This window comes from Candoia aspera, chromosome 1 (assembly GCF_035149785.1).
Source record: "Candoia aspera isolate rCanAsp1 chromosome 1, rCanAsp1.hap2, whole genome shotgun sequence".
Classification (NCBI taxonomy): domain Eukaryota; kingdom Metazoa; phylum Chordata; class Lepidosauria; order Squamata; family Boidae; genus Candoia; species Candoia aspera.
Window position 1 is genome coordinate 40,714,066 of NC_086153.1, and position 15,235 is coordinate 40,729,300.

Genomic DNA, 15,235 nt, shown 5'->3' on the forward strand with positions numbered 1-15,235 from the left:
TAAAAAAAAATTCTCTTGTGGTTTTCACTACTTTTTAGCTTTTTTTTCTTTGTAGTTTTTTGTTTTTCTGTAGCTTTTATCTTTGCTTGAAACTTAATAAAATTCTTATTAAAAAAAAGTCTTCGTTTTCAACCCTTGCTTGTATAATTTGGTTCCCAGACTCCTCATCACCCTGGGCACCTTCCGTTTTGTCAAAGAGGCTCTTCAAATGTGGCCCCCAGAATTGAACATGGTTAAGAGAAGCTTTTCTTCAAATCTCCCCAGTCCTTATATTATTGAATTGTGTATCATCTCAACAGATTCCATCTGTCTGAGTTACTTAAATTGGGCAAGAGGGCTTCGACTTCAAGCTTTAGTTCAGCAGTGAAGCTCAATCTGGCATTTAGATTGACATCAACAGTTGTTAAGTAAACTGATCTCAAGCATTATTATGAGAATTACTTGTGATACTTCTACATGAGCTACTTCCGAGTTCCTTGGAAAAAGGGCAACAGTAAACAACTCGGCTTAGGACTCTAAGCTTAAGTAAGGTGTTTGGAAAACTTGAAATGGACTACATCAAAGCTGTAAAAAATAGGTATTTATTTATTCCTAATTTATATGAAATTATGTATTTCTTCAATTTACATCCTTCTCCATTTCCAGAGACTCACAAGGTCAGTAGGGTTGTAAACAAAGCATGAATAACAAGTTGTAGTCCTTATCAATGAACATGAAGGAGGAGGAAAAGACCAGGAGGAACAGAGGGAGGAGTTTGCTAGGGAATATGTTTTTAACTTGGAAGACCAAATTAGGGACTGTAAAGTTATACATTGTTGGTATGGGTTTTTTTAAAACTGAGAATTTCAGGCCATTTTAAAAAGCATGGTATAGAATGTTTGGACCACCTTTTAGTTTGGGTAATTCCTGCACATCAGTCAGATGGGCCTGCAGGGAGAGCAAATTTTTGAATCTTTGTTGGGCAACTATTTTGTGTTTTGTCTTGGGGAACTATTATGAATGTTTCCTCCCGAAGGACAATCAATAAAGGACATAGAAGCCTGGAGGATCTGCTAAGGCTTATTTGCAGACACTAGTTATGAAAGCAGATAACTATGAGTTTTAGCCAGCAGAAATAAAAGTATCAGGGACAGATTGGTTGTGAGCACTTTGAACAAGGAATTTATCCCAAAAGCTACAAATGGAAAGTGCTGTTCAACCCAGGTTCTAGCCCAGGATGATGTTTTCTGTGCTTTATTAAGTTATAAAGCAATTCCCACCCATTACTCTAAGTATAGCGTAACTCAACCATTCCCAAAATCTGGTCCAGTACTAGTCCTTGCAAAAACAAACAAAAAATAAACCAACCCAAACAAAATCCACATGTGGCCCTTAGAAAATATATAAATGATTGCCCTCTTCCTTTCCAATCACCAGAGGTCTGGCTGGTGGGGAAAGAGATTTTTCTCTGAAGCTTCTGGTCAAAGTGCTGCCTAAAGTATTAACAAATGTAGTTTGTTACGGATGTTTAAAAGCCCATCCACCAAAGGGCAAAACTGCAGATACAGGAAACTGTGGACAGAGTGAATGTTTATATACAGTCTACAGCTATATGATGTTTGGGAAAACTCTAGTATAATCTATGTCAGCTAATCAGGGGTTGACAAATATGAACCTCATTTCTACTCTTAGAAAAAAACACTGCATGTTAACATCCTCAAATTTCTGATTTCAAGGAAGTCAGTAATTTCCAAATCACTGTTTGATAGTCTTCATGGAGTGTATGCTTTGCCAGAATTATATCAAGGATCCCAAATATGGATGAACAAAGGAGATATTTAGAACCAGCAACTGTGCAAGAACAGTTTCAGAGATCTCAAATTTGCTATTGTCAAGACCAATAGTGGCTGAATTAGGAGGAACAGAGGACACTTGCAGCTAATTCCATGGAAATAGTAGTCCTCCCATTCACATGAACTTCCAGAAACAGGTTCAAGCAAGATAAGCTTGCCAAGACACCAAAATTCAGAGCCTAAAAGACTGCCACCCTAGGATAATAAAGCTATTATCAGATGTATATTCCTTGTCCTCAAGCATGGAATTTATGACTTCTAGAGGCAGTGTGATCTCAGATCTCCATATTAAAGATAGTTTATGTAGTTAAAGCACCAATTTAGTGTAGTGGTTAAGGCATCAAGCTAGAAACTGGGAGACTGTGAGTTCTAGTCCCAGTTTAGGCACAAAGCCAGCTGGGTGACCTTGGGCCAATCACTCTCTCTCAGTCCTAGGAAGGAGGCAATGGCAAACCATACCCCAAATCTTGCCAAGAAAATTGCAGGGAGTTGAAGGCACACACACACACAAAAGTTAGAAATAGCAACCATTTATTGGAGCAGAATAATTCTCTGGGTCTGTTGGAGGTGATATAAATAAGAGTTATGAAAATGAAAAAAATAATACTGCATGTTTATGGATAATAGGCGTTTATTATCCAAATGAGGGTAAATACAGTGAAATGTGGTCCTAATCAGTGAATTGAAGGAAGTGGAGTCAATCCTTGTATGACAAGAAAAAAAACGGAAGGAAGAGAAGCAAGAATTAGCTGATGAGTGAGGTTTCAACTAGAAATAAGACTAATGACAATAAACAGTTGATGTTAGTTATGGCAAATAATCAAAATTATTCTAAGTTTACATAAAATCTCAGGCCAGTTTATAAAGAATGAGTAAATAAGACATGAAACAAGATTTATTTTATACTTCACTGAGTGTATTTTTTTGATTAGCTGTCAAGATGGCTATTTTTTTGTTCTATGCATTTAAAGTTATTACAAATCTTAATTTCTATATACAATTTAATAAATACTTGCACTACACAAATATACTTTCAACTGACTGTTATTTTGACAGAATCAAGAGTCACAAGAATGGAAGGATCAGTATGCTTTAATAAGGTATCAGTGTCAAAATACATTTCTTTATTGAGTTAAAAGTTGCCATACAGTTACAAGATTATCAGTAAGAAATTCAACAATAGAGACAACATGAAATAATTATGACAATAGTTATGGTTAATATTTTAAGCATGGACTCCCTCTCCCCCAGTGTATTTTTAGTAAAGGGTTAGGGTAAACAGTTGAATGCTGAAACTACAAATAAAAATAAAGTAGCAATATATGAGTGCCATTAACCCTTCAGGCACACAGCTCATTATCATGAACAGATCTGGTTTGCTGCAACCACAGGCTTCAAGCCACTTAAACTCCAGAGATGTCACTGTAAATCAATGGATTACTTTAAAGTGAACTATATGATTAGCAGCTTATGCGGATATTTGTAATATATGTTTCCTCCAAAGTTTACTTAAAACTTTATTATAATAACTGAAGATCTGATCCAATCAAACTCATATAAGAGAATCATATCAAGGAAATCAAATTTGCCACTAAATATATTTTACTTGAAGCTGTAATCCATTGCCACTTCTCTGAACATGTGCATTATGACGAACTATATATATAAACAACTCTTTAATGCTTCATTAAAAAGTACTAATTTTTAAATACAATGTTCTTCTGATAAACATTCTACTCTTCTTGCAGATCTGAAATTATGCCATATACTTAATTAGTTGTGAAAGTATTATCACAGTCTTCCTCCACATGATACCCTCCAGATATAAATTACAGCTGGGTTTTGTATTCTTGGAGTTGCAGTCAACACTGGAAAGCACCAAGTTGAAAAAGAGGGTATTATGATGGCCACCCTTTGACAGATGCTTCCTGAACTTTGCATGGCATAGGCAAACTCTTGGAAATGTAAACTTATACATGCGTCTTCAAAATTATGTCCTTTCAATTTCAGAAGGGCTTACTATCATATAGGTATAGTATTATACTCAATGGTTGGGTTTGCACTTCATATGAAACCATAGTAGTGCATTTTTCAGGGCTTTGGGCCATATTCTGTCTTTGGATGGCCTACTTTATACCTCCTAATTTAAGACTGCTACTTTTGGACGAGACAGAGGACATTCCTATCACCAATTCTGAAGAAGATTCAAATCTCAGTCTGATCAGCTTCTGGAATTGGGAGATAGTTCTATACCTCTTTATCTTTTTCTGTAGACATCAAAATGGCTTCAGCTGGCCCTAGTTTCCCCTCTGCCTCCTATAATCTCACCTGTAGATGCTGATCATCAATTGGTAGAATGATAAGGCTAACAACTTAGGTGGAGGACTTGCTCCAGGCCTTTCTTTCTCAAAGGCTTGTCATTGGTACAATGTAATGAGCTGCTGAGAAACAACGAAAATCCTAACCTGGGGACCAGAATAACCTCCTGAGTACAAGTATTTCAACACTGGAGAGATTAGGCCCTGGAACAAAAAAAAAAGAGGGGGGGGGGGCTGGGGCTGGGGCAATGTTCACAGCATTTCTGCTGTGACTTTTTTCATTCACTATAGAAATGTTGAGTCAATTAAAGAAAATATATAGTGGTTTTTTTAAAAAAATAAAGATCCCTGAGCAGACTCCATTTCTGAACACTTTCACTCTAAAATCTTTCTGCAAACAACTTCTTTCATGGGTTTACCTACCCTGAAGAACGTTTTTCTTCCCAAATTTCAGGCAAAACCCATCTACATCACATTTCATTTGTTTTTCCCTTTTCTGCTAACTTAGCTTTGGGTGGATAGAGCACTGATTTTTCTCAAAACTGCAACTTCTATGTAAGGCAGACAGGCAACCATGGCTTTACAAGGACTCCTTCAGTGTAGAACATGCAAAGTTCTAGCATAGCTTTATATTCCCCATGAAGGGAAGAATGGGAGCCATATTTGCCATAATGGACTAAGAGGTTTAAGGCACTTCAGCAGTAAACCACAAGCAAATATAGGCCTGAATCCCTCCCTTCCCCCCCACTCAAAAGTTACTTGTAATTAAGTCAATAGGACTTTCAGGAAAGCTTGGCTACATCTTAAACCCTATTGTCTTCAATGAGCCTTAAATACTAATATATTTGTCTACATGAGGGCAATGAGCATGAGCAGGAATATAATATATAGAAATTGTTTTAATTTCTAAGAGTGAAATTTAATGCCATGTAAGTACACTTCCACTTGCACAACAAGGTTTTATTCTCCCCCCCACCCCCAGCTATAGAGTCCTCACTCCTTCCAAGGATCTGCTTTGGGGTGTTCCCCTATAACCCCATTCTCCAGTGAAACCAGTTTCATTCTAAGAGAGGTCCCTGTCTTTTAGAAATTTCAGTTGGTGCTAATTTGCACCAGATAATCATCTGAGCAAGTCATGTAACATTATCACAATTCCTGATCCTCTGACTCTACCCTGGCATTCTAAAGCTCATTCTAAAATTCAAAGGCAAGGGTGTGCAATTGTTTCTACACCAAGCATCACACTTAGCCTTGGGCAAGCTGGTGGCTGCTCTCCAGTATGATGTCATTTCATTTACATTTAAACTGAATTCAGATTAAAATAATAAACACAATTGGTCTATACTTGTGCATTTAATAACTTTGCCCTTCTGTCTTATTAAATATTATAGCTTGGTAACAACTTTTGGAGGTCTCTAAGGGCTGCATCCAACCTTTTGGGGACCACATAAGGCCTCAGGGCCTCAGATTGTGCACATCTGCTCTATAGTTTTAATAAATACCTTTAAATCTGCACCCCACAGTTCCTTGAGCTTATATTATTGCTGAATTGAATATACAGCTATTCCTGTTTGCCAGCAAAGGCAAACAGGACTACATGGAATGAAATGGACTCCTTCTATTTAAATAAATTCCTGAGCACCAACATTTTTTTCTTATAGTGTTTCTGAAAGTTCAGAATGGTCTTTTGAAAACCTACCAAAAGATTATTTGCACAGAAAGGCTATCAACAATTAAGGTACGCTAAAAAAAGTGACAAAAATCTCACTGAACCACACCAGAGTCTATAACACTTTCTACAGCATAATAAGTAGGCAAGCAAATGTATTTATTTCTCAGCACAAATCAGTAGTGTGGAGGACGTGGATAGCTTAGCTGAGACGAAAAAACAAAAACCGAAAGACCAACATCCAATTTATCTGGCAATTAGCAGTGTTAATAATATCCTTTAGACAATTCCTGTCATGGCATAACAAAACAATGGGATTGAAGAAAAGAATTCCAAAGAAGCATTCATAATTCTGCATCTATCTTAAAAGATAATACCAAGTACCAGTACATGATAAATATTTAACCCAGACAAAAGTATCAAATCGGTTATGGTGGTTGGTTCAAAATATTAGAGAATTAAAACATATAAATTAATTTGTCTAAGTGATCAGCATTTTTTATGATTATCCCTAACTCTGATTTAAATTCCTGACTTATTTAGACAGATTCTGCAGAGTTACTTCTTATCTAAATGAGATAGAATGCAACAGTTCCATTGTTTTGGATTCTTTTCCAAAAAAACATGCTTAAAACCTAAACAGTCAGCAACTTTCCCACCTATTTTAATTTAGGAGAACATTGAATTGTGGGAATTCTCTTAAGATCAGGTGAGGGAGGCGCTTCCATATTGCTCAAATCCAAGCAGAGACTTGCCAGATAGCTTCGGCTCTTCCATACACAAATGTGAAAAAGCGTCCATCTTTAATGCTAAGCCAGGATAAGATACGAAGCCAAGCATCTATACTGCACCATCTGAGAGTGCATTCTAAGATAATTTGCAACATTAGAGAGGAAGCTGGAGCCAAATGATCTGTCCCCACATTGCCTTCATTTTCTGTTCTTGATATGCATAGGCATTGCATGCGATTATTGCTGGCATTGCTAGAACATTCAGTCTTAAGTGAAGACACTGACCCAAACATTAAATTAGACTATGATCTATTATTTGACAGGGATTAGCCAAGAGAGCAGTTAATTCTTAGAATTAATGAAAATTTACCTCTTATTTTTGGATTTGTAAAGAGATAGATGTTTGCACTCTTCTGCACACTGGAAAATGTATGCAACAGCTTGGGAATGGCCATATAGGTACTCTGTTTGAATAAGGCAGTGCTGACTACAGTCAGGGAAAAGATTTATTTCACTTAATCTTTGGCAAAAAATGATACTGTTGCAATAAATTGAGCCAAAGTTATTACATTCAGGCATTAGCACACCCAAAGCCTTTTTTTTTTTTTAATTAGCATGAATATTGAAGAAATTTCAGAACATATAAATTACACACAGCAAAGGGGAATAATATAATATAAATTTTCTAAGGAACACTTTATTGGAATAGAAGGAAAAAATACAGTAGATGCATACTTCTTTTAAAGCAAATAAGAAAGTGAGTAACTTTGCAGAAAGACCACTATTTGGTAAAGTGGACAAGTTCAACAGGTAAGTAAAATCTTGTAAAAATGTAAATCAGTATTAGAAATTGTCTACTTGCAAAAATATTTTTTTAAAACTGCAGCTGCTTGGAACAGTATCAGCCAGGGGACACCGCAGATTTGCTCAAGTTGCTTGGTCAAGAGCTTGAAGCAAGTCACCTCCCTGGAGAAGAGTCGAACTCCCCAGCACTGGGACGTTAACCTCACAGTCATATCGGGTCAATTCTGGCAACAAATAAGATTCAAAAGAAGACCCAAGCAGACGACTCGCGACTCCTGGAGGACAAAAACGTTCAGAAGCTGAGCAATAAATACCTTTTGTCACAAAGGCTCTTAGAAGCAGTGCTGAACTTTAAAAACTGACACATTAATACAGTAACAGAAAAAAGAATGCAGCCTTTCAACAATGACAAAATAAAAACCCAACAAGACAAAACAAAGAAACAGAAACACATTTCCCCCTCCAGATGTGAAACGACGTCCTTATAATTAATTAAGTAGGGATTAAAAGACATAGTAAAGGAGCAAAGAAGTCAGTGGCACAGGGCTTAAAATCAGTTTAGAAGATGCAACTATTTATGAGTCTGGAAACTGCTTATAGACTTAAATGCAAGTTGAATTATGAGTACAGATATATCCTAATCAGTGCAGTGCAGTTGTCCTCCACAAACTTTTGGGCTGATACTAAGAAGTGAAGCCTCTTGATCAACATACCACAATGGTAGTGGCATGGGTGGCTATATTTGAAGGGCAGGGAGACTCTATGTCTGTGTATATACAGTATGTGTAAATGGGAAGATACACAACTGTACAGAAGTGTGCAAATGGCAAAACGTTTGAGTGTTTAATATATGTTTATACTATTTGCTAAAGCACAATATAATCTTATTGGGTCTTGGCTTGGCATGATGTATGAATTTATCCAATATAGTTTGTAAACCATGGTTTAGGGCAGGGTTTCTCAACCAGGGTTCTGTGGAACCCTAGGGTTCTGCAAGAGGTCACTAGGGGTTCCCTGGGAGATCACAATTTATTAAAAAAAAAATTCAAATTCCAGCAACTTCAAATTAAAGAGGTAAGTATCATTCTTTATTTTTAGTTTAACAACACTGTTAATGCATATATACAAGCCTACACATGAAACAAATATAATAATTTTGTAACTTCTGGCCTATATTTGAGTCTGAATGTGCAGGGGTTCCCCAAGGCCTGAAAAATATTTCAACGGTTCCTCCATGGTCAAAGGTTGAGAAAGGCTGGTTTAGGGATTAGTGCAGTGCATGACCCCAAGCTTTATTCAACAAAGCATAATTAAACAAACCAGCCACTGTCTGTATGTATGACTGGAATGGGTTTGTGTGAATAGGTTGAGAATATGTGGACGGATAAGAGGTCCCAATAAAAGATTTTGTAATTAGTTCTGCATATGACTTTATACAACACATTTTTAGCTCTGCTCCATCCACTGCGTTGATTAATTGCATTGACTGCACTGATCAGACTTTCTAAAATTCATAGAACGGTGGAGTTAGAAGAAATCTTCTCCCTATTGAAGGACAGCTTGTTCCTTTCAGCCCAGTCTTCCCGATTAGATCGCAATCTCATTCTGTCAGCCTGGGTGTTGCCCCAAACTCCCAGTTTTGTTTCTGCAAATTTGACAAGCAGTCCATCAACCCCATTACCCAGATTATTAATAAAAAATGTTGTATAACATTGGCCAGGGACGCGGTGGCGCTGCGGGTTAAACCGCTGAGCTGTCGATCGGAAGGTTGGCGGTTCGAAACCGCGTGGCGGGGTGAGCTCCCGTTGCTCGTCCCAGCTCCTGCTCACCTAGCAGTTCGAAAACATGCAAATGTGAGTAGATCAATAGGTACCGCTTCGGCGGGAAGGTAACGGCGTTCCGTGTCGTCATGCTGGCCACATGACCCAGAAGTGTCTATGACAACACCGGCTCCAAGGCTTAGAAACGGAGATGAGCACCGCCCCCTAGAGTCGGACACGACTGGACTTTACGTCAAGGGAAACCTTTACCTTTACCTATAACATTGGCCACAAGGCAGACTACTCTGGATACTATTCTCCAACTTAATGTGGAAACATTAATGCCAACTCTTAGAGTGTAGTTAGCCAATCACTTGTCAATCCCCCTTACTGTAGTGCCATCCAAACCACACTGTAACAAGTTATTAATGAGAATATAATTAACAATGTCAAAAACTTTACTGAAACTGAGGTAGATTACATCCACAGCTTTCCCCTTCTTTGCTAAAGCAGTTTCATTGTTAAAGGAATATAAATTTGTTTTATTATGAGCTGTTTTTGACAAATCCATGCTGACTCTTAACAATCAGGCATTTAGATGCTTACAAATGGCCTGCTTTATCATCTGTTCCAACATTATTCTAGTTAATGTTAGGCTCACTGGTCAATAATTACCCCCCTTTTTCCATTTCTTAAAGAGGAGGAACATTTATTCTTCTCTGGTTCTCCAGCACCTCTGATTACTCACAAAGCAGTGCTGCTTTTGGGCTACATCAACCATCACGTAGACTTTCTTACAGCCAGTTTACTTGACCACCTCAATTTATGGAAACTGGGAAATAAAAAAATAACCCAGAAGGCGATAATGGCAAGCCACTTCCATATTTCTGTCAAGAAAAGTAGAAAGTCATACGCATGAGGCCACCAGCAACTGAGCTTTACTTGTAAGAGACGTTGTGGAGATAACTTCAACTCACTGGGGGAGCAGATTGACCGCAGCACCTCCTCACTTTGGAGGTTAGATCACTTTCAGCATCTCACAGTAAGACCCTATCCTACCTACTAAAGGGATTGATTTAACGCACTCTTATCTTTATTAAAAATAAATTTTTCATTATTGAAAGTAATCTTTCCAAATTTGAGATGACACTTACCTGACATCCTATGAGCTTGCGATACACTGAAGTCCTGATAAGGGGTTTTGTAAAAAGGGGGAGAGTACGCAACTTTGGGATTATTTGCAGAGTTGCCAGAGGACAGTGGTAGATCCTGCTGTTGTTGCTGCATCACACGCACTGATTGGCCTGAGCATCTTTGCAGGTTACAAAGAAACTTATCTACAATTAAAAAGTAAAAACTGGTTTTAAGAAAGAATGAGGGGTATGCTATTAGAAACAGAATGTGTAACATAGCTCTAATTTATCGTTTGCCTGGAAAAGTATTTGTGTGTGGTGGGGCAGATAGAGGTCCTATCTTTTTGTAAGGCAACTTTAAAAATGATGAATTATTCTCAATGGATACTTTCCAGACTGCAAACATCTGCAGAAGGAAATTACTTTATGCAGCCAATACAGTCAGTTTAATGGTGAACATCAGTTCATAATAAGATGTTAAGATACAAAGATTTCTCAAGGTTAGAACTAGTTTATGCATGCATGGTTTATCATCCATGTAATGGGCAAGTATGGAAGATGGAGCTATGTGTATGCGTGAATAGATTAGAGATTAACAATGTATTCATGCACCCAATTTTCATTCATATGTAATATAGAGATATTCTTACTCATGGCCAAAAGTCATTGAAGGGCAGCTGAGAAACTTATATGTATTTTGACAGCTGGGCACTGACCTTGTGAACATATGATACTGAAAAGTATTGTGAGACAAGTAATAGGGCAGGATCTGCAATGATGGCTTGTTCATACAGGAAAGTCAAATTATCTGGTAATTACAATGCAAGAGCTTGTTGAATCAGACTGAAGACCTAACCTAGTCCAGCATTTTGTTTTCACAGTGACTAATTAGATATCTTTGGAAAGCCCACAGGTAGGACATAAGGGCTTCTCCTGATTTTGTTATTATGACTGACATTCAAAGACATGCTGCTTCTGATCCTAGAGGAGGTATATAGCCAACAAGTATGGCTAATGGCTATAATGCATTTGTTTAAGCTTCTTTTTAAGACATTTAAAATAGGAATTCACATCATATCCCATGGTAACCAACAACATATTTTAACCATGTATTATGTGAAAAAGTTTTTTTTTCCCCTGTCCATCCAGAATTTCATGCCATTCAGCTTTGCTGGATGACTCTTGGTTCTGAATAACAGGAACCACTGTGGGATATTGCCATTTGACCTGCCTGTAGACTTTTCAGAAGTATCTGACTGGCCACTATGTGAAATGACACTAAATAAGATTGAACTTTTACTTTTAAGAATGATGAAGCAGAGCATGGACAAGGGAGCATAGAATTTGGTAAATATGAAAGGCAAATGCAGGGCATGTACATAGCTCATTTACAGTTTTTGCAATTCTGCCCACAGCCACTGTGGTGTGGCATATCACACCATGTGTGCTCCCATTTGGCCATATATATTACCAAGTTTTGAAAATTCTTACCATTAAGGACACTTGTGCTGAGTGACTTCTTTTCTGAAAGCAATGCACAGTTTTCACTTCTGAGAATTTTCATTCTTTTCAACATTAAGTGGGTTGGATTAAGGCCAGATATGTCATCTTGTGTCTATGGGTAAGGTAAAACATGAAGACATAAGCTACTCAAGAAATGAGTTTGGTCTAGTGGTTAGGTGCTGGGCTAGAAACCAGGAGTCTGTGAGTTCTAGTCCCGCCTTAGGCATGAAAGCCGGCTGGGTGACCTTGGGCCAGTCACTCTTTCTCAGCCCAACCCACCTCACAGGGTTGTTGTTGTGGGGAAAATAGGAGGAGGAAGGAGTATTAGGTATGTTCGCCGCCTTGAGTTATTTATAAAAATAATAAAGGCAGGATAAAAATTAAATAAATGAATGAATGAACCTTGTACAGTCTTCTACTTAAAAACTATGGAAGGAAAATATAGTCATCATCACAATAGATTTACCCCATTCAGGTGTTGAAATGTTTGGTCTTCATAATCTAACTGCCGCTTCAACTTGAAACTGTTGGCAAGAGCTATCCGGGCTGGGTTTATATCTATGCCTCGCTGTCCAAAACTCTCCAGTGATCTATCAAAACAAATAATTATTTTTTATTAAGTCGAAACAAGGTTTATTTTAACCCAGAGAAATGTGACATGTTGATCTACAGAAATCTGCTCTTTTTCAGATATGTTATTGCTGTATCAGTGGCTAAAACAGAGGCTTGCAAGAATATTTTTACTGAAAAGAAAAGTGACTAGTAGTTGAGAACAGCTGTGAGACTCACAACTGGTACAATAATAAGCATTAATAAGTTGATCTGTTCATGAAAAAAGAAACACTATTTCTGCTTCTATAAAATCGGAAAGCTGAAATGGAAAGAACAGAGTGAACTGTGCAAATTGATAATAACAATTTATTTAACAATTGCTCAACATCTGTTTTCTGCAGTTAGTTTCTCTTGCCTAAGCACTGTTGACGCTATGGTGTGGGCAAATCAGTGGCTTACACCACAGGCGTTCACTCTTTGATATCTGAAGTCAACAATAGCAGTTTGTTTTTCCCTAGAGTTAATAGACTGTGCAAAGATAAATGGTGGCCTGGGAGTTGCTTTTTCATCTCACATCCCTCACAGATAGCCAGTTGTATGGATCCCTTCCCTATTGAACCAGCCATTTATTATTTTAATTATGATATTGTCAGATTTATATATTGTCTTTGGCCAGGAACTTAAGGCAGCATACACAAAATTCCTACTCCCCATTTTTTTCTACAACAACGATATTGTGGAGACAGGTGAAACTAAGAAAAAGGGACTAGCCCAAAGTAACTCAGTATCCTCAGTCCTACTGCAACTCCTTAACCACTACACCACACAGGCTCTGTCAAATGTTACAGTAGCAGTATAGGAAGAAGCCTGGGAAAGTAGCCCCCCAAATCAAGGATACTCAGTTTCCTTCATGTCTTGAGGGCTCATTCCAAATGACGACAAGACACAGGTGGATTTTGAATTCTTGCCCCTTAAGTTTCTCAGGCCCACAAACTGGGTGAGATTCCCTACATATAGTCTGCAAGGCTCCTGGGAGGCACAGAAGGGATGCTGGGGGTTGTGTGGGGACAGGGATTGCATTTTTTGTACTCCTGCTCTACTCTGCTGCACTCTGAGGGGAAGGACTTCATATTTCAGATGGTTTGAAGATAGGAATGTGTGATAAGCTCCTCTCAGACCAAGAGAGGACTTCAGGTGGATGGGTAGATAACAACTTTGGGAGTATGGCCTCATTTTCCCCCTCCCCACAATACCCTTGATACCCACACTAGATTATCACCTAGCAATATTTCCAGGGAGCTTGCATCTCTCTTCCCCCCTTGAAAGTATGTGGGTTTGTTAAAAGATAGCTGGGCTTCTTAAATACTTGGTGCAGCTCTTGACTTTTAAGGAAATTTCAAAATAGAAGTACAATTCATTAAAAGCTGTGAATCACTCAGATCTCCACCCCACCTGCCTAACAGTCACACAACACTTATCATTTCCCCAAGTTTTCCCTTTTTCCATTTTGGATGAAAGGATGGTCCTGATGAAGGAGGTGGAACCATTGTTCAGCTGCAGTGATTAGAAAACACACTGCACACATACTCTGTGCAGATACTCTCAGGGTATATGCACATTTTTTTAAAGTTTATTTTTTTAAATGAAGAGACATGGTGATTATGTGCCATCAAGTCATTTGCAACTCCTAGCACATAATCTCTTCAATTTTAATTCTGATAACTTCTTTAAAAATAGGCATATAAAACCATGACCTTTCTCTGACCCTTTGACAAACGGTTTTGCTGGCAACTTTCTATTTTTATGTGATAACAAACTTTGCTCTGAGGTTTCTGTTTTGCAGTTAATACATACTGTGTTTTCTGTTTCTTCTTTTTGATTCAGCCACTTGCCTCCACAAGCACGCATGTATGCAGAGAATGAAAAACCTAGCCACATTTAGCTGTATTTAAACTGCTCTCATTTATTATCTTCAACATCCTTTTCTGTGTTAAGTTACCTTTTCTTATCTGTGTTTATGCTGGGCAAATGCAGTGGTGGGGGGTCTGATGCAGAGCTCATTAAAGACTTATTGCCCATTCCTCTCCATTTTGTTGGCACATACTGTAAGGGTGGGTCAGGTGGCCACTGTGTATTTGGTCTCCCCCCCATTGAAGACAGTGGAGTGTTGGCTTGTGCATAGTAGGGCAGCAAGAATGAGGATGACTGACTCCCATGGTTGAAGAATGGCAATGGCCCAGTCCCTTGGCCTGCTTGCATGTTTTTGTCAGATCCTGGCTGGCAATATTTCTCTAGGAGGAACTGGCTCTGGGAAGAAGGAGCAAGAGGTTGGAAGAGGCTGCTTATGTTGCTTAAGCTCTGCTGGGTAAGCTGGACACTTTCACAGAGAGGACGCTCCTCTTGACAGATAGGGCTCAGCTGGAAATCTTCCCCATCCATGGGAATATAAGGAGCCAAAGTTTCAAGATCCAGTTCGTTGAAGTCACTCTGTCCAATGAAAATTAAAAGGGGTGGGGTAGTGAAGAAAAACATATTTCCAATTTAAAACTAGAAAACTAGAGTCCCTCTCTTTCCTCATATCCCAGAACAGTGACTAAGGCACAATATGGCTTACTCCATGGAAGATGTGGGTTTGCAATCCCTTTTTAAACCAAAATTCCCCAGCCTAGATGTTCTAGACTACAACACTGCAGCACAACTGAGAATAAGAATGATGGGAGTTGTAGTCCAGCACACCTTAAGCAACCATTGCTTACTTAGCATCTGTCAGATGTGTTAAGTAAGGAGCCCCCTAGCCTGCTGAAGATGCCAGGTTGAAAAGCCCAGTCTAGGGAAATTTGATTTTTCCATTGTATCTATCATACATTAATGCAGAACCCTTGCACTACATCTGCTTTCCATCCTAATGGGCAAGAGCAATAGCCACTGACTCT

At 38.4% G+C, this 15,235-nt stretch overlaps 1 protein-coding gene across 3 annotated transcripts in view; it reads right to left on the reverse strand.

The window, feature by feature from the left end:
* Positions 1 to 2,906: 2,906 nt before the first annotated feature.
* EPAS1 (endothelial PAS domain protein 1) overlaps positions 2,907 to 15,235 on the reverse strand; it is a 132,947-nt gene continuing 120,618 nt past the window's right edge. For all 3 annotated transcript variants that reach the window (XM_063302764.1, XM_063302756.1, XM_063302770.1), the window contains exons 12-16: positions 14,302 to 14,789; positions 12,217 to 12,340; positions 11,739 to 11,862; positions 10,269 to 10,451; positions 2,907 to 7,629 (exon numbers count right to left, since the gene is read on the reverse strand). In XM_063302764.1, the coding sequence (XP_063158834.1) occupies positions 7,478 to 7,629; positions 10,269 to 10,451; positions 11,739 to 11,862; positions 12,217 to 12,340; positions 14,302 to 14,789 (1,071 nt within the window). In that variant the 3' untranslated portion in view covers positions 2,907 to 7,477. The remainder of the gene's footprint in view (positions 7,630 to 10,268; positions 10,452 to 11,738; positions 11,863 to 12,216; positions 12,341 to 14,301; positions 14,790 to 15,235) is intronic.